The 24,456-nt window shown below is 48.8% G+C and overlaps 2 protein-coding genes across 11 annotated transcripts in view; one reads left to right on the plus strand and one right to left on the minus strand.

The window, feature by feature from the left end:
* Positions 1-19,908, plus strand: part of VPS45 (vacuolar protein sorting 45 homolog) — a 60,386-nt gene extending 40,478 nt beyond the window's left edge. For both annotated transcript variants that reach the window (XM_081173618.1, XM_081173617.1), the window contains 2 exons: positions 7,247-7,378; positions 19,415-19,908. In XM_081173618.1, coding sequence (XP_081029744.1) covers positions 7,247-7,378; positions 19,415-19,508 — 226 coding nt within the window. In that variant the 3' untranslated portion in view covers positions 19,509-19,908. The remainder of the gene's footprint in view (positions 1-7,246; positions 7,379-19,414) is intronic.
* LOC308575204 (uncharacterized protein) overlaps positions 7,765-24,456 on the minus strand; it is an 84,295-nt gene continuing 67,603 nt past the window's right edge. For 6 of the 9 annotated variants that reach the window (XR_014002710.1, XR_014002711.1, XR_014002712.1 and 3 more), the window contains one exon: positions 7,766-8,072. The gene's annotated coding sequence lies outside the window, so the exon portion shown is untranslated. Of the gene's footprint in view, positions 8,073-24,456 lie in introns of all 9 variants that reach the window. The other 3 variants (XR_014002716.1, XR_014002717.1, XR_014002709.1) reach the window with 2 other exon arrangements.

Here is a 24,456-nt window from a genome sequence, read left to right on the forward strand (position 1 = left end):
TTTTTAATACATTACAAACATTATTCGAATCCTGCCAAAGTTTGTAGGTGTTTACAGTGTTCTCTTAGATACATTATAATTTTTTCTCATTCCTTTTTAAAGTTCATCACTTCCTAGTTTCTGATTTTCCCCATCATTTTTGCCATGACAGCGTAGTCCAGGGGTCAGCAAACCTTTTCAGCAGGGGGCCGGTCCACTGTCCCTCAGACCTTTTGGGGGGGGGCGGACTATATTTTTTGGGGGGTGGGGAATGAACGAATTCTTATGCCCTACAAATAACCCAGAGGTGCATTTTAAATAAAAGCACATATTCTACTCATGTAAAAACACGCTGATTCCTGGACCGTCCGCAAGCCGGATTTAGAAGGTGATTGGGCCGGATCCGGGCCCCCGGGCCTTAGTTTGCCTACCCATGGCGTAGTCCATCATCTTCATCAGTCATTCGTCTCTGGTCAGGACTTCTTTCCATCTCTTGGATCACCCTTCGCCCGTAAATCTCAGAGCAGTTCACAACATAAAAAGAACAATATAAAAACACACTAAATACCTACTAAAATTAAGGGTGCCGAGAGTTGCTGGGAGGGTGGAAAGTTACTGAAACTGAGATTTGAAGGCTGGGATGGGGGGGAAATGAATCAATCTGGATTCCAGACAGGTCTGATAAAGGAGAAGATCCCCGCGGATTAGCCGTGCATCTCGCTCCTGGAAAAAGCCGGCCTGTCTCAAAATTTACGACACTGTCCTTTTCTTATCTGTCAGACAAACTTGCAGAAAGGGACCTTTCTGTCTGGCTCAGAAGGAGCTGAAAACCCGCCATTAATATTTTTCCAGAGGGGCGCTGCGTGTGACCACCCGCCTCCCCTTACCCTACCCAAAGATAATTCGGGAACGTTTCCTGGCAGGCCCCAAACGATCCGTAGTTTGCCTCTTGTGAGCTCATAACTCCTTTTCCTAGTTGGTAACTGGAATGACGAATGGGCCATGAAGCTGTCAGCGGAGCTGCGAAGCGTGGACACCATTCATGACAAATGCTCCACCTTCCCCCGGGGAATTTTTTATTTTTATTAAAACGCTCATCAGATGCATCAGAGTTCTGTACTACAGAAGCACAGACCCTTCACCCCTTTTCCTGAACCTCATTTTGAGGGCGGGGGGAGCTGTGTTCTTTTCAAACTATGGATAAGGAATCCCACTTTAAGGTGGTCAAATCCAGATTTTCCCCCAGCCACATGTTTTGCAGGCACCCTCCCATAGTCCTTCAGCTTTCACAATGCTTCTCGTCTTCCCGGATCGTAGAATCAAACGAGTCGGAAGGGGACACAAAGGCCATCTGGCCCAACCCCTTCGCAATGCAGGAATCTTTTGCCCAGGGTAGGACTCGAACCCATGTGTGCTGATCCTGGGGGCTAACCGAGAGACGAGGTCCGAGTCCAGTCCAAGGTCAATGGTGCAGTATGGAGGCTGTCTGTCAAAGCTGTAGCTGGGTCCAAGGCGGGGAGTCGGGTGGGGTCAGGAACTCTGGCAGAAGAGCAGGACAGGGTGCAGGCAGGAACAGGCTAGCAGCAACATTGCTCCTGCAACTTGACACAAAGGTTAAGATCTCTGGTGCAGCCCCACCTGTTAGCATTCCACTCCTCCGTTGCTGGTTGTGTGATTGTTACATCACGTGTCTGTGTTTACTTTCTATATAAACATGCAAGACGCAACCAGCTGTACTTTTAATAATAAATCAACAGCAGCAACAATTTATTTTGATATGACGATAAGAAAATATTATTATTATTATTGGCTAATTAATGGAATTTGAGTACAAATTTCACTTCAGAAATTGGCTCCTCCTTGCAATTATTTTTTTTAATCAAAAGTTTTATTGATTTTCCAAAGTTTATAAACAACTAACCATCTGTACTTTTGAATAAATGAGGTACGGTGGTACCTCAGGTTACAGACTCTGCTAACCCAGAAATAGTGCTTCAGGTTAAGAACTTTGCTTCAGGATGAGAACAGAAATTGTGCTCCGGCGGCGCGGCAGCAGCAGGAGGCCCCATTAGCTAAAGTGGTGCTTCAGGTTAAGAACAGTTTCAGGTTAAGAACAGACCTCCAGGACGAATTAAGTACTTAACCCGAGGTACCACTGTATAATATTCATTGTGTCAAATTGTAGATTTCAACGGAAGTCTCATAAAGTTCAACAAAAAAAGCCAGTGGATCAGTTCATTCTCTGGTCAGTTCATGCATAAGGTCCATACCCGTATAAGTATTTATTCCACCTGTCTGTTCATAGAGTCCAAAAATCCACATGAAGGGTTGTTACAGTTCCACAGAGTCTAAGACAAGGATTTCCGGAATATTAGCCTTGTTTCGCCACCCTAGGCTTCATCAGTAGAACAGACTCACATGTAATATTACAGGATAGTGGATCTTGCAACTATAAGATCCACCACCCTGTAAAATCCACATATGAGCTTGTTCTACTGCTGAAGCCTAGGATGGCAAAACAAAGCTAATATTCCGGGGCTTTTCGACACCCATGTAAGCATCTCCTCTGCCGTGAGAAACTGGGAATGTCCTAGTTATATTGCATTTTATTCTTAAAGTAGCGCCTTAGGAGATTCACAGCCGCCTTTTTGTATTGTTTTCAATGCTGACCTTCGGCCAGAACAGCCTGTCCGTTCATTGCGGGACTTCTTAATCTTCCGTGGGCAGGGAGGGAATGAGGAACGATCTGATCCTGGGCTGGTCTCAGTGACTGGTTTACGGCGAGTCTCTGGCAACTGCCCAGGAAGCAGTGTTCGATAGCTCTGTGCGCTGGGAACCCTCTGCTTTTAAAAAGGGATTTTCAAAGCCTGCCGTGAAACGGAACCCGCATTCTGCGAACTGTGTGCATTATTATTGTGGTTGCTTACTCAGTTTGCATCCCGCCCTTAAACTGCGGAACTCACTGTCACAAGAGGCAGCGATGGCCACCCGCTTGAACCGCTTTAAAAGCAGCTAGGGTAAATTCGCAAGGGACGAGAAAGCTCCAAACCAAAATGGGCATCTGGAGAACTGACCCGGGAGATGTGTGGTTCAGATGTGGGCATTGAGGAAGGACTCGCGGCGTTCAAATTCGGAATTTGCATCTCTCCCTATATCAAGTGATCTTTGCAAACGTCGCTTGCGATTCAGGGATCTGGGCCTGAATATTTGAATGGGCTGAAGTTGCTAACCTGTGTGGAACGGGAGCACGAAAGAGGTGGGGGCGTTTTTCGGGGGGGGTTCATGTTTGGATTTCATGCTCCCTGCATCCTCCTGGTCCCCAGTGAGTAAGCATTCTTGTGATATGAGCTGTAACAAAACCCTGCTCGTGTGTGTGTGTGTGTGTGTGTGTGTGTTTAGGGGGTGCGGACCCATATTGCGGTGGAGGGGTGCCAGGTCTGACCATCTGATCAAACTCCCTCATCCTTTGAAAGCTGGTGGACTTCATCAGTTACAAGAGACAGCTTGGGGGACGGGTTTTTCCTTTTAATTATTAAACAAAAAAAACCCAAGCATCTGTCCGTCTCCGTCACTGGATCCGGTTGCCCCAGTTCTTGGGGATCTGAGCAGGCCCAGAGCGGGAGCACTCTCATCTGTGTTTCCAGGGGAGCGGAGGGAGGGGACAACGTATCTGACACCTTCTCCTTCCCTTTCTAAGGGACACGGTTGTCGCTGTGGGTTAAACCACAGAGCCTAGGGCTTGCCGATCAGAAGTTCGGCGGTTCGAATCCCCGCGATGGAGTGAGCTCCCGTTGCTCAGTCCCTGCTCCTGCCAACCTAGCAGTTCGAAAGCACACTAGTGCAAGTAAATAAATAGGTACCGCTCCGGCGGGAAGGTAAACAGCGTTTCTGTGCGCTGCTCTGGTTCGCCAGAAGCGGCTTAGTCATGCTGGCCACATAACCCGGAAGCTGTACGCCAGCTCCCTCGGCCAATAAAGTGAGATGAGCACCGCAACCCCAGAGTCGGTCACGACTGGACCTAATGGTCAGGGGTCCCTTTACCTTTACCTTCCCTTTCTGGGACAAGGAAGCCCCTATTTGCAGGGGGAAGATGTCAGACTCTTCCATCACGCCGTGGGTTGCCTCCAGCGCTAGCCTTTCTCAGACTAAAAGGTGGAGACATACCGTATTTTTTGCTCCATAAGACACATCTGACCATAAGACGCATCTAGTTTTTAGAGGAGGAAAACAGGGGGGAAATATTCTGAATCAAATGTTGTACTAAACTATTTAATAAACTACCGGTATATCAGAATGAGAGTGAGGGACAGGAGTTGTATGTTTCTTTAGTGTGCGCGCTCAAGGAGCGATGAGCGGGGAGGCAGCACGCCCCTGGACGGACCCAACACAGGAACCCCAGCAGCCTCCTCTTGTGTAAGCAGCTCATCTCCCGCTTTGCTGCTTTAAAGCGAGCCACAGAGGAGGGAAGGGGAGCCATGGATCCTCCCCCCGCGACTGCAGTGGGATCTCGCTGCCGTCCATAGGCATTCGCTCCTTAAGACGCACAGACATTTCCCCCTACTTTTTAGGAGGGAAAAAGTGCATCTTATGGAGCGAAAAATACGGTAGCTGCAATGCTGGGAAACTGGGGGAGGCAAGAGGGCAAGGCGGGGAGCGCAGACCGGACACACGCACTCTGCATTTTTAGCCAGTTTGGGCTGCAACTCAGTGGCAAAGCACCTGCTTGGCACACCTGGAGACCCCAAATTCAGTCCCCAGGGGCATAGGATCCTGGAGTTGAAAGGAACATCGGGGGGTCATCTAGCCCAACCCTCTGCAATGCATTTCCAGGTCAGGCTAGGCAAGCCCCCCTACCTGAAGTGTAGTCAATACTGAGATAGATGGACCCAATGGTCCCATATAAGAGTGGCTGGGGAAACCCAGCCAGATGGGCAGGTTGTGGTTGTTGTTGTTGTTGTTGTTGTTGTTGTTGTTGTTGTTGTTGTTATCGTTGTTGTTGTTATGGCAGCTTTTTGTGTTCCTGTTTTGGGTGGGAGGGATCCCACAGCTAATTCTCCCCTGGTCTCCTCGCTGGCCCAAATAGGACTAATTTAGCCAGCTGGCCCTGGTGATCATCTAATATTTATTGGATGGATTCCCCCCCCCCCAAATTGATTTTTGAATTCTGAATTTATTGTTACTCACGTTTTATACTGTATTTTATGCTGTTTTTTGTTGCATCAATTAAGTGTTTTGTTGTTAGCCGTCCTGAGCCTGGTTTTCTGAACCAGGAAGGGCGGGGTATAAATAAAAATTTATTATTATTATTATTATTATTATTTGTCTGTGTGAACTTCTGACCACTTGCCGATCACTTTGCTGTTTCCAAATATCTCCGCTTCACAGCTCTCCCCGTTTCCTGGAAGCCTTTCTGCTTCCTCTTACCTACGCAAATGCTCTCACCCCCTGCTCCTTTCACATCCTGTTTTGATCATACTGTTGTAGAGTTGTAAGGGACCCTGGGGGTCATCCAGTCCACCCCACTGCTATGCAGGAATCTCAACTAATGTATCCAATGCGTCACCTGCAAAATATACCCAAATTGCCAAACTAAGTTGAAACAACCGGATGTAAACTCAAAAGCAACACTAGTTTATTTCCCCCAAAGAATCTTCACTTTCTCCAGAAGCTGGGATGCATATTCGTTTGCCTGTATAACAACTAAGCCTTGGTTTATCAAGCGATGATTTGTCAAACCGTGGTTGGCTTGATTGGCCAAATCCTACCCAGTGGCTTAACAGTGGTTTGTTTAACTGGCAGCAAGCCGCCACCTGAAACCATGGTTTGCTGTTGGCCTACAAAACCTTGGTTTGCTTTATTGATTCATGAGATACGGCCCTTCAGTATACAATCTCAGGGCAGTTCACAAGGTAAGAATCCCAGGCAAAAGCACAAATAAATAGTTAAAACAAAAACAACCAAACAATACCCCCCAAAGACAATTATAACATTAATCAGCCAAAGGTTTGTTTGTACGGCTTGGTGTTTCGTATAACCCTGACACTCTTCACTGTGGTTTGTTTGACCACCCTGTTTCTGACACCTGCCAAGCTTTCCAAGGGTTTTGTCTTCAGAAAAACAAACCATGGTGTGTTTGATCATCTGTGGAATTGCTCTCCATTAGCTTGCTGTTTCTTGAGCAAACCACGGTTTATCATTGCGGGTCAGACGATGGTCTCCCCGCTTAATGGGAGTTGGGTAGGCTAGTCTGGCCCCCAAAGGTATTCTGGGCCCCAAAAGCCATTTCAGGCAGGCTTCCTCCACCTAGAATCATAGAATCCTAGAGTTGGAAGAGACCACAAGGGCCATCGAGTCCAACCCCCTGCCAAGCAGGAAACACCATCAGAGCACTCCTGACATATGGTTGTCAAGCCTCTGCTTAAAGACCTCCAAAGTAGGAGACTCCACCACACTCCTTGGCAGCAAATTCCACTGTCGAACAGCTCTTACTGTCAGGAAGTTCTTCCTAATGTTTAGGTGGAATCTTCTTTCTTGTAGTTTGGATCCATTGCTCCGTGTCCGCTTCTCTGGAGCAGCAGAAAATAACCTTTCTCCCTCCTCTATGTGACATCCTTTTATATATTTGAACATGGCTATCATATCACCCCTTAACCTCCTCTTCTCCAGGCTAAACATGCCCAGCTCCCTTAGCCATTCCTCATAAGGCATCGTTTCCAGGCCTTTGACCATTTTGGTTGCCCTCCTCTGGACACGTTCCAGTTTGTCAGTGTCCTTCTTGAACTGTGGTGCCCAGAACTGGACACAGTACTCCAGGTGAGGTCTGACCAGAGCAGAATACAGTGGCACTATTACTTCCCTTGATCTAGATGCTATACTCCTATTGATGCAGCCCAGAATTGCATTGGCTTTTTTAGCTGCCGCGTCACACTGTTGGCTCATGTTAAGTTTGTGGTCAACCAAGACTCCTAGATCCTTTTCACATGTACTGCTCTCAAGCCAGGTGTCACCCATCTTGTACCCTGATACCCTTTGGGCCAGGGTTTCCCCAAGACTACAACTCCCATCATCCATAGCAAGCAGGAATAGTGGATGATGGGATTTGTAGTCCAAAAGCAGCTGGAGACCCAAGTTTTGTGAAACCCTGATCTAGACGTTGCTGGACTCCAGCTGAACTCTTCCTTCCGGATTTTTCGGTCCTTAAAACGTCAAAATTAGCGCTCTGAATTGCCTCCAGAAACGACTCTCTCTCTTCCTCTCTCTGTCACAGGCCTCAAGACATCATTGTGTTCATGATTGGAGGAGCCACGTACGAGGAGGCGCTGACCGTTTACAACTTGAACCGCACCACCCCCGGGGTCCGGATTGTGCTGGGCGGGACCACCATACACAACACAAAGAGGTGAGCAGTACCCCGAGCCCCCCCCCCCTGGGTGGGCAGCAGTTCCTGGCGGGTGACGGGCACACGGCATTCAACTGGGTCTTGCTCGGAGTAGACCTATGGAAATGAATGGGCCTCGCTTAGTCCTGCCCGTTTTCTTCAGCTGACAGCCTTACACACCATCGCGGCACTGAGAAGGCCAACTTTGTTTCTTGCTCTCGAGATAATAAATAATAATAATAATATTTTTTTATTTATACCCTGCCCTTCCCCGTGCAAAAACTCAAGGCGGCTAACAACAAATTTAAAACACTTAATTATAAAAAGCAGCATAAAATACAGTATAAAAACATGAATAACAATAAAATTCAAAAATCAATTCAGGGGAATCCCCAGGGCTAGCCAGCTGAATTGGTCCTACTTGGGCCAGCGAGGAGGCCAGGGGAGAATTAGCTGTGGGGTCTCAGAGCGGGTGATCTTCATAAAAGGGGAGGGAAGGGAAATAAAAGATCAGGCTGAATTCAAATTAAAGGCCAGGCGGAATAGCTCTGACTTACAGGCCCGACGGAAGGAGGTTAAATCCTGAAGGGCCCTAGTCTCATGGGACAGAGCATTCCACCAGGTCAGGGCCATCACTGAAAAGGCCCTGGCCCTGGTGGAGGATAGTCTGACTTCCTTAGGGCCCGGGACCTCTAAACTATGGTTATTCATGGACCTTAAGGTCCTCTGCGGGGCAGACCAGGAGAGGCGGTCCTGTAGATATGAGGACCCTAAGCCACAAATAAGAAGCTGTGCTGCCTACCGGGGTGGGGGCAGGAGAGGCAGCAAGAGTTTTCCTCTCAAGCGAGACTCCCATTGCAGAGACAGCCCTCTGACCGGACCCTAGACTTAAATATCTCCCCGAAAGTGGGTTACAAAGGCAAGTCTGTATTAACCCACATTTTGCTCTGAAAATCCTGATGAAATTAGCTGGGGTGCCCCTCCACCCACCATCTCCAGATCTTTTATTTATCTCTCCCCCCCCCAACTCCACAAATTATTGAGTTGACTTGTTTAGCCCGGGAGTAGTGGTTGGGGGTGCAGTCTAGAGCCCCTGCCCCAGAAATGGTCAGACTTCTGCTCCCAGCAGACAGCAATGGACAGCAGACAGGAAGGAGGATGGGAATCGAGAGACTGACAACTTCCGGACCCTGCGCCCCACCTCCCAGTTTGGAAAGGTCCAGGCAAGATGGGACCCATGGTTTAACCCCACGGGAGGCAGCTTCCTGTGTTTCCAAATTGTCCCGAAACCCATCGAGCCGAGTACCCATAACGCTGTTCTACAAACCGATGGTTTCAGCCGCGCATGGAATACCATGTGCCGTTCTGGTTGCCCCACCTGAAAAGGGAGATTGAAAAGCTGGGAAAAGTTCGGAGAAAGGGAACCCAAACGATCAAGGAGAGGGAGCCATGCTCCTTCAAGGAGAGATGGCAGCATTTGGGGATTTTCAGTTTGGAGAAGAGGCGAGAAAGATTTGACAAGATATAAGCCATTTATAAAATGATGCAGGGCATGGAGAAAGCAAATGGAGAAAGGGGTTTTTGTTTCCTTTTTGCTAAAACCAGAATTTGCGGGGAAGCAGTGAAGCTGAATGTTGGGAGATTCAGGATAGAGTTGACCTGCGGAACTCCTTGCCACAGGACGCATAAACTGGGATGGCTTTTTAAAAAAGGATTGGGCAAATTCATGGAGGAGGAGAGGGCTACTAGCCACAATAACTGTACTGTGCCTCCACAGTTATGGGACTACTCTTGAGTAGGACTAGCAACAGGGTCAAGACTATCCCATTTAAGCTAAAGGAAAAACCAGGGAGGTTTTCTTATTTGTTTTCAAATGAAGCACTGCGGGAAAATGAATGTAAAGAGAAAATTGGGGTGTGTGTGTGTGTGTAATATTTCACTATAATGGACTTTGTGCATCCCCAAGCAATTTGCAAATATTTTATGCAAAGCAATGGATAAATAAGACTAAGATCCCTGACCATAAACTACACTCCCCGTGAGAGTGAGCAATGGAGATGATCAACAGCTACAAGGGAAATTTATTAGGAAAACAAGCCACTGGTGTTTTTATACAAATTCTAGGGTACCTAAATGTACTTAGCTCTGTACAGAGCCTTGCACCTGTAGCCCCCGAGACGTGAGTTCAAATCCTGAGCCTTCCTGAGTGTTTCACGCACCATAGCTGATTTGGTGTTAAGCCAATAGGTACAAACTGATTGAACTACAAATAATGTGTACTAAATCATGATGCACATGAAAATATGAAACGAGACCAAAATACAGTGCAGAATCGTAAATAACGCTTTGAGATGGACTGAAATAATAATTAGTTAAACTTTAATTCAGCCCTTTATGCAGTAGCATGAGGACTAGAATCTTACTTTGCGTTTAGGGGCAGCTAGTCACCCTGTGTCAGGAGCCGGAACCAGGAGAGTGTTAGCAATAAAAAACCATGCCAGTGAAGTTGACTCCTTATTCCAAGAAACCAAAACAGTTCAGTCCTTCCTAGTAGGTCTTGCCCCAATGCGGCAGTTACAAGGGCTGACGGTCCCTGCCTTCCCACCGCTCTCTGGTGCTCCTCTCCCCGTTCCTTCCCCAGAAATCTAAGGCTCCGCCGTCTTGTCTCTCGTTGCTCTTCCCTCGTCATGCCTCTTCTGGTTCTGGGAGACCAGCGGGGAGAAGAGCCAGTTGCAGCAGGATGGGGAGCCCTCCTGGCTTCTTCAGCAGCCTGCCTCATCTCTGCTTCATGCCCACTGTCCTCTCCAGCCTCTGCTTCTGCCTCTGATCCTGAACCGCTCTCTGCCACCAACTCTCCCTGCTCACTCAGCCCTGTTGCCTCTTCAGATTCCGACACCTCCTCCCTCCAGTCGGCCCCCTCTTCTCCCTCTGACCACTCATCATCATCTCAGCATCAGTCCCCGGGCCCTGTATTTTCTCCCTTGGGGGTTCCCCAGTTGGTGCCTCTGACCCCTTCTCAGCATCCAGCCAGCGCATGACACCCCACATGAAAAGGCTGCCTTCCATCCTTCATACAACCAGCCCTGCCCACAGTGGCGTAGCGTGGGGGGTGCCAGGGGTGCCGGCCGCACCGGGCGCAACATCTGGAGGGGGCGCGCTCGCTGCCTCCGGAGTCGCCGAAGAGCCTCGGGCGCAGGCTGTAGCGGAGCCGCATGTCTCGCGGAACCGACGAGCTGTGCGCGCGTCCGGGCTGAAGGCGCCCGGCAGGCAGCGGCTCTCAGCGCTCGCCGCGGAGGACGCGCCAGGCAGCCCCTCCTCACAGCCCCGCCTCCGCCGGTGCTGCTGCAGCTGCTGGGCCGTTGCATTTTTCTCGCCTCTCTGCCCCCCTCCTCCTCCGGGCAAGCGGCGTCGTTTGGGCGGCAGCGGGGGGCGCAAATTACTTGCCTTGCCCCGGGTTAGGGGGCGCAAATTACTTGCGTTGCCCCGGGTGCTGACAACTCACGCTACGCCGCTGCCTGCCCATCACAGCTTCCTCCTCCGAGCCCGCAGAGTTGCACCTTGCAGAACTCATCAGAAAGGAGGAGGAAAATGGGGACAAAACTAGAATGAGTTGGCTCCACCTCTCGTTGACACTGACTCCTCTTGTTGCTCCACCTCCTCTCTCTCTCTCTCTTTAAAAATGATTTTTATTAATTTTTCCACTTTTATCATAATCACATTTTGTTACATAATTCTATAACTTAATACATTACTCTATAAGAGCATCAACCTCCTTCCCTCCCTCTTTCTGACGTCCACACACCTTTCTATATTCTTCGCATGTCTATAATCACATGTTTACCTTCTTTAAAAGAAATGAACTTTTTTAATCATATCATTAAAAAACATTTCAGTTCAAGCCTACAAATGTTTTCAGATGTTTACAATTTTCTTTCATATAAAGTATAAATTTGTTCTAGTCCTTTTGAAACAGTTCGTCACGCTGATTCTGGATCTTCCCCGTCAATTTGGCCATCTCTACGTACTCCGCCATCTTAACCTGCCAATCTTCCAGTGTTGTAGTTCCTGCTGTTTCCATTTTTGTCTGGCTCCTCCTCTTGTTGCCATTGACTCAGTCTCTCATTGCCTGTGGCTCCTCCTCTCATTGGCTCTGGCTCCTCCTCTTGTTGCCTCTGGCTCCCCCCCTCGTTGCCTTTAGCTCCGCCTCTCATTGCCTCTGGCTCCTCCTCTCGTTGCCTGTGGCTCCACCTCTCATTGCCTGTAGCTCCTCCTCTTGTTACCTTTGGCTCCGCCTCTTGTTGCCTGTGGCTCCTCCTCTCATTGCCTATGGCTCCGCCTCTCATTGCCTGTGGCTCCGCCTTTCATTGCCTGTGGCCCCTCCTCTTGTTGCCTGTGGCTCCGCCTCTCGTTGCCTCTGGCTCCGCCTCTCGTTGTCTCTAGCTCCACCTCCTGTCAGGCTCCCTCCCTTCTGACTCATCAGTCCCACTGAGTTGCCAGCCGCCTCCGCCCCTGCTCCCCACATAACTTGCAGAGGGAGTGGGAGAGAAGGGAGACCCCCACCCACATCTGCCTGCTTAATGATGGACTCACATCGAGGATTAGGTTCGTTTGGGGAGAAAATGAACCCATTTCTAAAGGGACCCCATCTGGTTCTTTTCCGCAGCATAATGAGCAGTAATGACAGGCAGGGTATTAATGGGAGATTCTGTGAGCGTTTAAGATATAATTACAGTCCTTCGCTTTCTCTCTCTCTCCCCCACTGGTCATATCTAATTCTATTTACTGCGCGAACACGGCTCTCTCCTTGGAAGACTCTCCTCTCCTCCCCACTGTTTTCTAGGGAAGCCACAGCTGCCTGTCTCCTTTTCGCCTGGCAGAAAAGGATCTTGCGAGGGGGGCTTGTGCTGTTTTATTTTATTACAATTACTTAAACCCACCGTTCAGGATATAAATCCAGTTTTACAGAGGACAGCCTTCTCGCTGAAGGCGCCCTCTGCTTGAAAGCACGATCAAACATTCCTGTCTAAATCTAAACAATGAGGACTAGCGGCTTCCTCTTTTTTTAAAAAAAGGCAGAGTGGCAGTACACCTGCTTGGCACGCAGAAGGTCCTGGGTGCAACCCCCAATGGCAGACATCTCCCTCCTTCATGGGAGATTTTTAAACAGAGCTTGGGCAGCCACCTGTCAGGGGTTATTTGGCTGCGATTCCTGCATTGCAGCAGCGGGTTGGACTGGATGACCTTTGGGGGTCCCGTTCCAATTCTGCAATTCCAGGAGTCTTTTTATAGCTTCATGGCTGGAGAGGAGGCCAGGCAAATTTCTGAGAGAGGTCCTGTTTGCTTACTCTGTTTTCCGTGTAGAGGAAGCGTCAGGCGCAGAGGGAGGGCGGTTTTTAGGGGGAGCCAGAGTCTGCAGCAACTAATCTGGGGGTTGACCCACTTACCCAGTTAGAGGGATAAAACCCGCTTCCTTTCCCAGCTAGCAATCATCCCCCCTTCTCCGGAGTGCCTTTTAAATACCAGTTGACTGAAAACAGCGACTGATGGGTCCAGCAATGGTGGACAAAATACTTTGTGCTTCATATAGCAATGTATTTATTTAAATGCTTGTGTGTGTGTGTGTGTGTGTGTGTGTGTGTGTGTGTGCGCCCGTCCCCTGCTGAATATTGCAAACGAATCTCTTAAGCAGCATACAATCTAGCAAACAAACATACAGTGGACACTCGGGTTGCGAACGTGATCCGTGTGGGATGCACGTTCGCAACCCCGCAGCATTCACAACCCGCATCTGCATACGCACAGCTTACAATTCAGTGCTTCTGCGCATGCGCAAAACACGATTTAGTGCTTCTGCGCATGTGCGACCGCCGAAACCCGGAAGTAACCCGTTGCTTGTATGTGATGACAATAAAAGGTTTGATGATGATGATAAAATAAATAACAGGGCAGAGTCCCTGGCTTCTGCAACAACACGAGATAACTTGCAGACCGTGTGATCTTTAATTCTCCCCTACCCTGCAAGCCTCAACAGGTGAGTCTGTACTTTTTAGAATCCATTACAGGGTTGGGTGTGCAAATAGACATTTTCTGCAAGGCCTTTGTCCCCCTCCTTCTCCTCCTCCTTCCATTGCATCTTGCAGCGTCGCCTCTGCCGTTCAATCCCTGGCCGATATGCTGGTTGGGGGGTCAGATCCATCAGCCCGGTAGCGCTTGCAAGGGATGAGTCATTTTGGCAGAGAATAACTCCGTGTAACCACACTGTTTCAGTAAGCATCCGTGGAGGCACATATGTTAGCAGCTTCTGTTGCTGCTCTCTCTGTGTGTCTCTATATATGTGCGTGTGTGTGTTTCTGTTTGTGTAGGTATAGTTTCGCGACATACAAGAGACTAGATGGGCCCGCTTTCAGGTCTGATTCAGCAGGGATCTTCTTCTGCTCTGATGGAACCTCCAGGGTCAGGGGCAGTCTATCTCAATTCTTAATGTATTTTTGGTCTTTGTTGGAAGCCGCCCAGAGTGGCTGGGGAAACCCAGCCAGATGGGCGGGGTACAAATAAATTATTATTATTATTATTATTATTATTATTATTATTATTATTAGGCTCTCAGGGGTATTTAGCCACTGGATGAACAGGAGGCTGGACTGGATGGGCTTCCATTGGCCCGATACCTCCAGATTCAGATCCAGCCTATCTAACACCGGTTCTGAAAGACCTACATTGGCTCCCAGTACGTTTCCAGGCACAATTCAAAGTGTTGGTGCTGACCTTTAAAGCCCTAAATGGCCTCGGTCCAGTATACCTGAAGGAGCGACTCCACCCCCATCGTTCAGCCCGGACACTGAGGTCCAGCTCCGAGGGCCTTCTGGCGGTTCCCTCCCTGAGAGAAGTGAGGCTACAGGGAACCAGGCAGAGGGCCTTCCCAGTGGTGGCACCCGCCCTGTGGAACGCCCTCCCATCAGATGTCAAGGAGATAAATAACTACACAACTGACATCCGAAGGCAGCCCTGTTCAGGGAATTTTTTTTTATATGTGCTGGAAGTCTCCCAGAATGGGTGGGAAAACACAGCCAAATGGGTGGGAATAATAATAATAATAATAATAATAATAATAATAATAATAATAAGAAGAAGAAGAAGAAGAAGAAGAAGAAGAAGTTATTAAGGTTATTTGGTAGACCAAGAGGCTTGGCTAGACAGACCCCTTTGGGCCTGATCCACCTCTTTATACTCAGAAGCAAATTTTGGAGGAGGAGGAGGGAGTATAATACATGGCACTAAATTCTTACTGGGGGTGGGAGCAAGTTAAGCCTGAACAGTTCAGGCCTCTCAACCCCATAACCCGAGACCGTTCCTTGTCCATCCTTAATCATTTGCCTAGTGTGGTGTAGTGGTTAAGAGTTGTAGTCACGTAATCTGGTGAACCGGGTTCGCGTCTCCACTCCTCCACCTGCAGCTGCTGGGTGACCTTGGGCCAGTCACACTTCTCTGAAGTCTCTCACCCCACTCACCTCACAGAGTGTTTGTTGTGGGGGAGGAAGGGAAAGGAGAATGTTAGCCGCTTTGAGACTCCTGAAGGGGAGTGAAAGGCGGGATATCAAATCCAAACTCTTCTTCTTCCTCTTCTTTTAAACCAAAAGCTCTTTCAGAAGAAGATTGGAAACACTGATTCTTCCTTAAGCACAAAATGTGGATTTTTAAAAGCCTCTGATGGGCATGAAAAGCTTCGGATATGCCGTGATTCCTAGCCCACCCTAGAGGAGACTGTTGTTGCTTCGGCGCAAGGAGACTGAGACCGCAGTCTGTTTGGGCACCCCTGTGGACAGAAGCGTGTCTTGAATTGCTGGCGTCCAGGTTGTGTGAAACGGCACTGACGCCCCCTTTGCAAGGCCAAATTCCTTCTGGCGCCACGAGCCTGTCCTGGGCGCTGGGCGTCAGTGAAAAAGCCGGCTGTTTTCCTGCTGACCCGGGTCAAGCGTCCGAGGCTTGTTGTGGCAGGCCGGCGGCCAGACAAGCGCGGGGGCTTTCCTTCTCCAGGGGCCAAAGGTTGTGGCCCCCACGTCATCTCATGACACATCTCAGGCACGGGAGGACTTTTCCTGACCGGCTCGGTGGAAACAGGAGAGCAAAAGGCGTTTCCTGGCTTTGTGACTGAGAGAGGACGGGAGTTGGAAGAGGATGCTCAGCTGATGCGTGGCAGCCGTGGAAAAGGCAAATCCCAGGACAGAAAAGGAAGTGGAAATAAAAAGATGTTGGATTATTTTTTGTATGTCACTACAACAGGAAGACTGCTATTAGCTAGAAATTAGAAATCTCAAGAAATACCAATGATAGAAAAATGGCAGAGACATCACCTTGCCAACAAAGGTCCGTATAGTTGAAGCTATGGTTTTCCCAGTAGTGATGTATGGAAGTGAGAGCTGGACCATCAAGAAGGCTGATCGCCGAAGATGCTTTTGAATTCTGGTGCTGGAGGAGACTCTGGAGAGTCCCATGGACTGCAAGAAGATCAAACCTCTCCATTCTGAAGGAAATCAGCCCTGAGTGCTCACTGGAAGGACAGATCCTGAAGCTGAGGCTCCAAGACTTTGGCCACCTCATGAGAAGAGAAGACTCCCTGGAAAAGACCCCGATGTGGGGAAAGATGGAGGGCACAAGGAGAAGGGGACGACAGAGGACGAGATGGTGGGACAGTGTTCTCGAATCTACCAGCATGAGTTTGACCAAACTGCGGGAGGCAGTGGAAGACAGGAGGGCCTGGCGTGCTCTGGTCCAGGGGGTCACGAAGAGTCGGACACGACTAAACGACTAAACAAGAACAAGAAAAATGGCAGATGAAGATGTTGGAGTTCTTGTGGTGTAGTGGTTAAGAGCGGTAGTCACGTAATCTGGGAAACCGGGTTCGTGTCTCCGCTCCTTCACATGCAGCTGCTGGGTGACCTTGGGCCAGTCACACTTCTGTGAAGTCTCTCAGCCCCACTCACCTCACAGAGTGTTTGTTGTGGGGGAGGAAGGGAAAGGAGAATGTTAGCCGCTTTGAGACTCCTGAAGGGGAGTGAAAGGTGGGATATCAAATCCAAACCCTTCTTCTCTTCTTCTTCTTCTTGGAGCTGGCTGACCTGACTGGAAGAATCCACGATCAGAAAGAAGAGGAGCATCAAGAAGATTGGAAGAAATTTAAAGATTATCTAGCTAAATATTGTAATATAAGATAATTAGAAGGTACTTGAAAGTATCAAGTAGGCCTAGGATTAGAATAAGAATGTTGTAGAGTAACATGGATTTAAGTCAATAAGAAAAGAGATGAAGATAGTTAATTGAAGGAGTAAATTGTAGTAGAAAGATGATTTTGGAGAACTGTTACAAGGTGATACAATGAAATTCAGTTAGGGGGGATTCAAGGAAGCCAGTTAATGGAATTTAAAATGAAGGAATATGCGTTTTTATTTTTGTTTTTTGTTTTCTTTTGTTTTTTCTCTCTTAGTATTGTAATGTTCTCTCTTTTGTATGTTTTGTATGTTATATCTGTTAAAATCAATTTTTAAAATTTGAAAATAAGAAGGAAATGGAAATAAAACTGCCAATATCATTAATGCTGTTATCCAAATCGGAGGCGCGACTTTTCACTTTAGAGGAAAGGCGAGTCAAAGGGGACATGACAGATGTTTATAAAACTATGCATGGTTTGGGGGAAGCAGAGAATTCCCGCTCTCCTAATACTGGAACTCTAGCGAAGCGGAACGTTGGGTGGTTTCGGACAGATTTTTAAATAGCCCGTAGTTAAACTGTGGAACTCACTGCCACTGGAATCCCTTGGATCCCGTTTGCGGGTTTCGCACTGGGGCATCTGGGCGGCCCCTAGGAGAAAAGGATGCTGGACTAGATGGCCCCCCTTTGGCCTGATCCTGCAGCCCAGGCTCTTCTGATGTTCCTATGGAGCCTCCAGCTCCAGAGGCAGTCTATCGAGATCCTCAGTTTCTGGGGGGCCACTGTGAGAACAGGGTGCTGGACCAGATGGGGCCATTGGGCTGTTTTAGCGGGTGGTTCTTGCGATTTTAGGAAACGCACCTTTTACGCTCGTGGGATAGGGTGCTGGGAGAAACGCCACTCCTTTTCACCAGAAGGGGAAAGTGTGAGTGCGATGTGGGAGAAGGAGCAGCCTCGATCCTCTTGTGTGTTTGAGTTTCTCCAGTATTTTCAGCGCCTTCTTCGTACGTGGGCAGCTCACGAAAACACAGCCAGCCGCTTCGCTGTGCAACAAGAATTAATTAAATCGACGTGGGATGCTCGGAGGATGTGTCTTTCTGGAGAGATGCTGAAGGGGGGGTTGGCGGGGGGGTTTGGAGACACCACAGAGCAACCCGTGAGACCTTACAGAGTTGCTTCACTTCAGGGCGATTCAGCCCTCCTCCATCTCTCGGGGTGGCCGCCAAGCGATTATTAGAGATTTAGGCGCTGTGGACTGAGACGTTTTGCTTGCCCAAAGAGGGAGGGGGGCAAGGTTGCTTCTCTCCCCCCCCCCCAAAAAAAAGAGAGAGAATGGAAGAATCCACAATCAGAAAGAAGAGGAACACCAAGAACAATGGAGGAACACCAAGAAATTTAAAGATTACCATATTTTTCGCCCTATAGGACGCACCAGCCCATAGGACGCACCTAGTTTTTTTTGGGGGGGGAATAAAGGGGAAAAATTTATTTCCCCCCCCCCAGCCGCGGCTTCAGCGCGACCCGCGCTCCGGGCAGCAGGCTGCTATCCTCAGCCTAGGGAGCCCTGTGGAAACTCCCGTGGGCTTCCCAGGCTTGCTGATAGCTTCCTGACCCCTCTCGCTCTCCAAGCTTCAGCAAAAGCCTGCATTCGCCCCATAGGATGCACACAGGTTTCCCCTTCATTTTTGGAGGGGAAAAAGTGCGTCCTATAGGGCGAAAAATACGGTATTTAATTAAATATTGTAAGATAAAACAAGGAGAAGCTACTTGAATTTACCAATTTGGCTTCGGAATAGGACATGATTAAACTGTAAAACCTTATGGGAGAAATTATGAAAAGAAGCTCAGAAAGTAATTTGAAAAAGTAAATTTTGTTAGAAAGAAGAGGTTGGAAAACTGTTATGAGGGGATACAATGGAATTCAGTTAGGGGGATTTGAGGAAGTTAGTTAACAATGAAAAGCAAATTGGATTTTAGAAGGATTATGCGTTTATTTGTATGTTCTTTTCTTTCTTTTTCTTTTCTTTCTTTTTTTGTATGTCATATCTGTTATAAACTTGGGGAAAAAGTTGTATGTCATATCTGTTATAAACTTGGAAAATTAATTTAAAAAATTGGGGAAAGAAGAGAGAGAGAGATAAGATGCACATCTAAGCTCAGCCAAGTTATTCTGGCATGGAGAAAACCCCGTGAGTTCCTGCATCATCATCATCATCATTTTTAATTAGTATACCGTCTTTCTATCTTTCTATCTTACAATACTCAAGGCGGCTTACAAGCTGAAGAAACAAAAAATGTACATCTTATAACAATCTAATGCAATACAAAAACGTGATAATAAAACATAAGTTCAAAATAGACAGCCTTCATCAAAAAAGTAACATTCTAGAATCATAGAATCCTAGAGTTGGAAGAGACCACAAGGGCCATCGAGTCCAACCCCCTGCCAAGCAGGAAACACCATCAGAGCACTCCTGACATATGGTTGTCAAGCCTCTGCTTAAAGACCTCCAAAGTAGGAGACTCCACCACACTCCTTGGCAGCAAATTCCACTGTCAAACAGCTCTTACTGTCAGGAAGTTCTTCCTAATGTTTAGCTGGAATACTCTTTCTTGTAGTTTGGATCAATCGTTAGAATAGTATAAAATAATGATATCAACATATAAAAGTTAAACAGAAATCCACTTACGATAAATAATATCTAAACCATAATCAATAAAACGGCAAGCCACAGTACATAAAACATTACAGAGCTGGGAAACCTTTCTGCTCTTTCTTGTTGACCACAATCGCCAACTCATTGGGACGCCTTCCTTTAACTCCCTGCCGCTGTTTCCCTCTTCTCTTCCCAGCTTCCTAGAAGAGGTCTCGGCTTCTGGTTTCCGCGGACGAGGCGCGGACAGCTCCCAGGGGCCGGTGAGGGCAGCGTCCAGGAGGCTGAACTGATGACATCTTTTTCGTCATTTCCGACTGACCGTCCGTTCCAGGCTACTCTGTTGCCCGTTGACACCCACAAACTCACCCACCTGGCGTTTGAAACTTCAGAAAAGCACTTTAGCAGACAATACTTACCTGTTGCCGAAAAGTATGGGGCAGGCACGCTCTCTCCTCACAGGACCAAACCATGGGGTCCTTTCCCCACCCATCTCAAAAGACTTGATCGAGATCTTAAGGAGAAAGGAAAGGCCCGTCCCTCTGTCACCTTCATTCCCATTCTAGCTCTCACATTGCATGAGAGTTGTTTGCCTCTTTCCCAAACTCATTTACCTCCCCCCCCCGCCGTGCCCTGGGATAACCCACCCCCAGAGAAAAATGGTCCCAATAAAAGGAAGTTGCAATTCTTCTAGCAGAGAGTGTTGCTGTTTCTTTTTCCTGCTTTCGACGGAGGAGTAGATAAGATCCTAGGATCACAGTTGGGACCCTGTGATCATCTTGTCCAGGGGTCAGCAAATTTTTTCAGCAGGGGGCTGGTCCACTGTCCCTCGGACCTTGTGGGGGGCCGGACTGTATTTTGAAGGGGGGGCGGAGAACGAATTCCTATGCCCTACAAATAACCCAGAGATGCATTTTAAATAAAAAGGCACATTCTACTCATGTAGAAACACACTGATTCCCGGACAGTCCGCGGGCCGGATTTAGAAGGTGATTGGGCCGGATCCGGCCCCCTGGGCCTTAGTTTGCCTACCCATGATCTAGTCCAGGGGTCAGCAAACTTTTCAGCAGGGGGCCGGTCCAGTGTCCCTCAGACCTTGTAGGGGGCCGGACTATATATTTTTTGGGGGCGGGGCGGGAATGAATGAATTCCTATGCCCCACAAATAACCCAGAGACACATTTTAAATAAAAGCACACATTCTACTCATGTGAAAACACCAGGCAGGCCCCACAAAAAAACCCAGAGATGCATTTTAAATAAAAGGGGACATTCTACTCAGGTAAAAACACGCTGATTCCTGGACTGTCCGCAGGCCGGATTTAGAAGGCGATTGGGCCGGATCCTGGCCCCCGGGCCTTAGTTTGCTTACCCTTGATCTAGTCCACCCCCCTGTGATGCTGGAATGCGTATCTGTTCCAATTGGGAACCGAACCTGCAACCTTGGCTTTACCAGCACCAGGCTTGCAGGGAAGAGGGGGTCTGGTGTTTAGAGAGGGCGGGGACGACCTTCGGGGGTCCTCCAGATGTTTCTGGACTCTTATCCCATTGCTCTCCCTGACCATTGACCGTGACGGTTGCTGGGGCTGATGGGAGTTGCAATCAGGCCCACCCAGGCCAGCACCCTGTTCCCACGGTGCCCCCCCCCCGATTCCCCGTCGGGAAGACCCCCCCCCCAAGCAGGACCCGAGTGCGAGAGCATCTCTCCTGTCGTTCCCGGCTACGGGTCTTATTCAGAGGCGAGCGGCTTCCCTCGCGGACTCATCTGGCCAGGCCAGGTCAAAGGTTGGGGCTTTCCATTGTCCTTGGTGACCGCAGTCATCGATAGCTGCGGCCCTGCTTTCGAATCCGCCTTATCAAGGAGCCTTGGGCGAAGATACAGCAGGCGTCCCCTGCGTAGCTGCTTATTTCGTTTGCTTTCCTCTAAGGAGGGAGGGGTAGTCGGAGCCGAGGCCATTCGCTTGAGTGCGGTCATAGCACCAGAGCGGGTGGACGGGATAGAAAGCAGAAAGTCCTCCTTTACGCTACACAGAGTTAAACTGTGGAACTCACTGCCACAGGAGGCAGCAATGGCCGCCAGCTTAACAAGGCTTTAAAAGAGGATTAGGCAAATTTGCGGAGGGGGAAAGAGCTATCAACGGTTATTATTATTATTATTTGAATTTATACACCGCCCTATACCTGGGGGTCTCAGGGCGACTCTCAGAACCAAAAAAAACCCCCACATTTTAAAAGGGCATAGGATGTATATCGGATCAAAGGCCTGGTTAAAAAGGAACGTTTTTGCCTGGTGCATAATGAAGGTGCCAGGTGCCTAAAGGTGCATAATGAATTTGCCACGCGAACGTCCCTGGGGAGAGCATTCCACAGGCAGGGAGCCACTGCAGAGAAGGCCCCGTTCTTGTGTTTCCACCCTCCGGACCTCTCGAGGAGGAGGCACATGAAGGAGGGCGTCAGAAGGTGATCTCAGGGACTGGGTAGGTTCATATGGAAAGAGGCGGTCCTTGAGGTATTCTTGCGGTTCTGAGCCGTTTAAGGCTTTATAGGTCAAAACCAGCACTTTGACTTGGGCCCAGAAACTAATTGGTAGCCAGTGCAGTCGGACCAGGTGCAATAGGTGCAATAGGCTCAAACAGTGATCAACCCAGCTGCTGAATTCTGCACTAGCTGAAGTTTCCAAACCATCTTCAGAGGCAGCCCTACACAAAACACATTGTAGTAATCTAACCTTGAGGTTACCAGAGCATAGACAACAATAGTTAGGCTATCCCTGTCCAAATAGCTGGGCCACCAGCCGAAGCTGATGGAAGGCACTCTGGGCCACTGAGGCCACCTGAGCCTCGAGCAACAGCGAAGGATCCAGGAGGACCCCCAAGTTAAGAACCTGTTCCTTCAGAGGAAGTGTAAAGGTAAAGGGACCCCTGACCATTAGGTCCAGTTGTGACCGACTCTGGGGCTGCGGCTCTCATCTCGCTTTACTGGCCGAGGGAGCCGGGGTACAGCTTCCGGGTCATGTGGCCAGCATGACTATGCCGCTTCTGGCGAAACCAGAGCAGCGCACGGAAACGCCGTTTACCCTCCCGCCGGAGTGGTACCTATTTATCTACTTACACTCTGATGTGCTTTCGAACTGCTAGGTTGGCAGGAGCAGGGACCGAGCAACGGGAGCTCACCCCATCACGGGGATTTGAACCGCCGACCTTCTGATCGGCAAGTCCTAATGACCCCCCCCCCCGACCAAGATCGTATGCTTCGAGCGGGACCCATATCCAAGGGCCTAAATTCGACCTCTTTGCCCAAGCAATCTTGAGCACCAAAGACCGGGAGCAGGGAGGTGAACAGAGCAGTTACCAGGATGCCCCAATTAAAACCCTTTTTATTTTGTCTGCGAGTTTTGTGGGGGTGGGAAGAAGCAGGGTGTCAAGAGACAGATGCGAGTAGATGATAGCACCAGCGACATTTGCAACCCCGCAGGCCAGCAGAGAGAGAGAGAGAGAGACTGGCTTGACTCGAGCAAAAGATATTTTGGTAACCGGTGATTATCCGGAGAATCGGAGAACGAAACTGCAACATGGGGACACAGCGTGTGTGAATAGGATGTTCCAGGACAGAAGAACAGAGGCAGATAATAACGGCTTTAGATAGGGAACATCTCTCTGCCTTTCATTCGCGATGCAACACACCCACCAGGCATTTCAAGGTCGCTTTTTGCAGCATGACTCTTTGGATTTGGTGAGACTTCCTTGGTGTGTAGCAAAATGCAAACAAGACTCCTTGCTTTGCTGTTTATTTTCCCTCCTGTTCATTGTTCCGTGGCCCCTCGGAGAGGGAACGTTCCCAGGCCAGGTCCAAGGCTGCGAGATTTTGCCACACACACAATGCAACTTCGTGAGACGCTCGGTCTTGTTTTGTTGTTGAAAGAACCAGATAATTCCGGTCATATCTGGGGCTTTGCATGTTCTGTGACGGTGCAAAAAAGAACAGCAGTTGGGGGTTTGGATGGGCGGTAGCATCCTGAGAACCGCCACTTTCGTTAGTGGGGAAGGGAACCAAGTTTCTAGTCCCTGGGAGTGTGGAAGTTAGTGAAATAAAAAAAATTAAAGTCTTATAAATGTTCATCAATGTACCAAGCAAACATGTACATAAATATATAAACAGGAGCACAGGAAAACAGCCCTGGAACCATTTTTGACTCCCAAATGTTTTCTCTGCAAAGTTAAAGGAAAATGGAAAAGCCTCTCCCCATTGTCTTTTCCTTCACAAATCCTGTCTGAAGGGTTTGTGTATGAATAGGGTGAGCCTGCGACCTGGCTCAGTAACTAAGTATTTATCATTACAAAAGACTGGCCAGGCTCCCCAGGGTATCCAATCAAGTGAGCATTAACAGGTAACTTGCCAGACAGGAGGTAAGCAATGCACTCAGATTTCTGCTGTAGACCGCCCTTTCTGTAATGTAGGTATGATGTATCTGGGGGTGGTCATGGACTCCAAGGCGAGCAATTTAAAATGTCTATATAAGGGCGGTTGCACCTGGGTTCTGGGTCCTCCTCCTTTCCTGCGTGTGAGGGGAGCACCCTGTCACAACAGTTCAATAAAGATCAGGCTTACGAGCTGCTTTGCTTCTCAATATTCTCTGGTTGGCCTCTGTACTTTTCTCCGACCGGTGGAGAACCTACAAAGGACTCTATAAGGGCTCTTGTGTCCCCCATAAGGGAATAAGGGCAGATTTCCGTTTATTACATAAGCTTCAGGTTGCAGTGGCAATGCTTGTCGAAACCTCAAGTCAGATGCTAAAGGAGCAGAATTTGGACAGAGCAATACGCCATAACCCAGCGAGGGAGCATCTCCTTTGCACACAGAAGGTCTTGGGTTCAATCGCCAGCATCTCCCAAGCAGAAAAGAGTCCCTGCCTTGGAGAGCCACTGCCAGTCAGTGCAGGCAACATTGGCCCAAAGGGAGCAACGGGCAGCTGACTCTGTAGAAGGCAGCTTCCTCTTTGAACCAGCCCTTTAATTCGGAACCATGAAGCGTATGTAACCCGAGGGACCACTGTATTTGGGGGGGGGGAGGGAGACATTCAGATGACTGAAGCCTCTCCAGGAGTAACCAGTGATCTTGACTTGGTACACAGAGAGTTACCGCGCTGTGTGTGTGTGTGTGTGTGTAAATATAGGGACCCTACGAGACTGGTGTGGGTTGTCCCCCCACCCAGTGTATTTTGAAATATGTCATTGATACAATA

This window comes from Podarcis bocagei (genome assembly GCF_964188305.1).
Source record: "Podarcis bocagei genome assembly, chromosome: 16".
Lineage (NCBI taxonomy): Eukaryota > Metazoa > Chordata > Lepidosauria > Squamata > Lacertidae > Podarcis > Podarcis bocagei.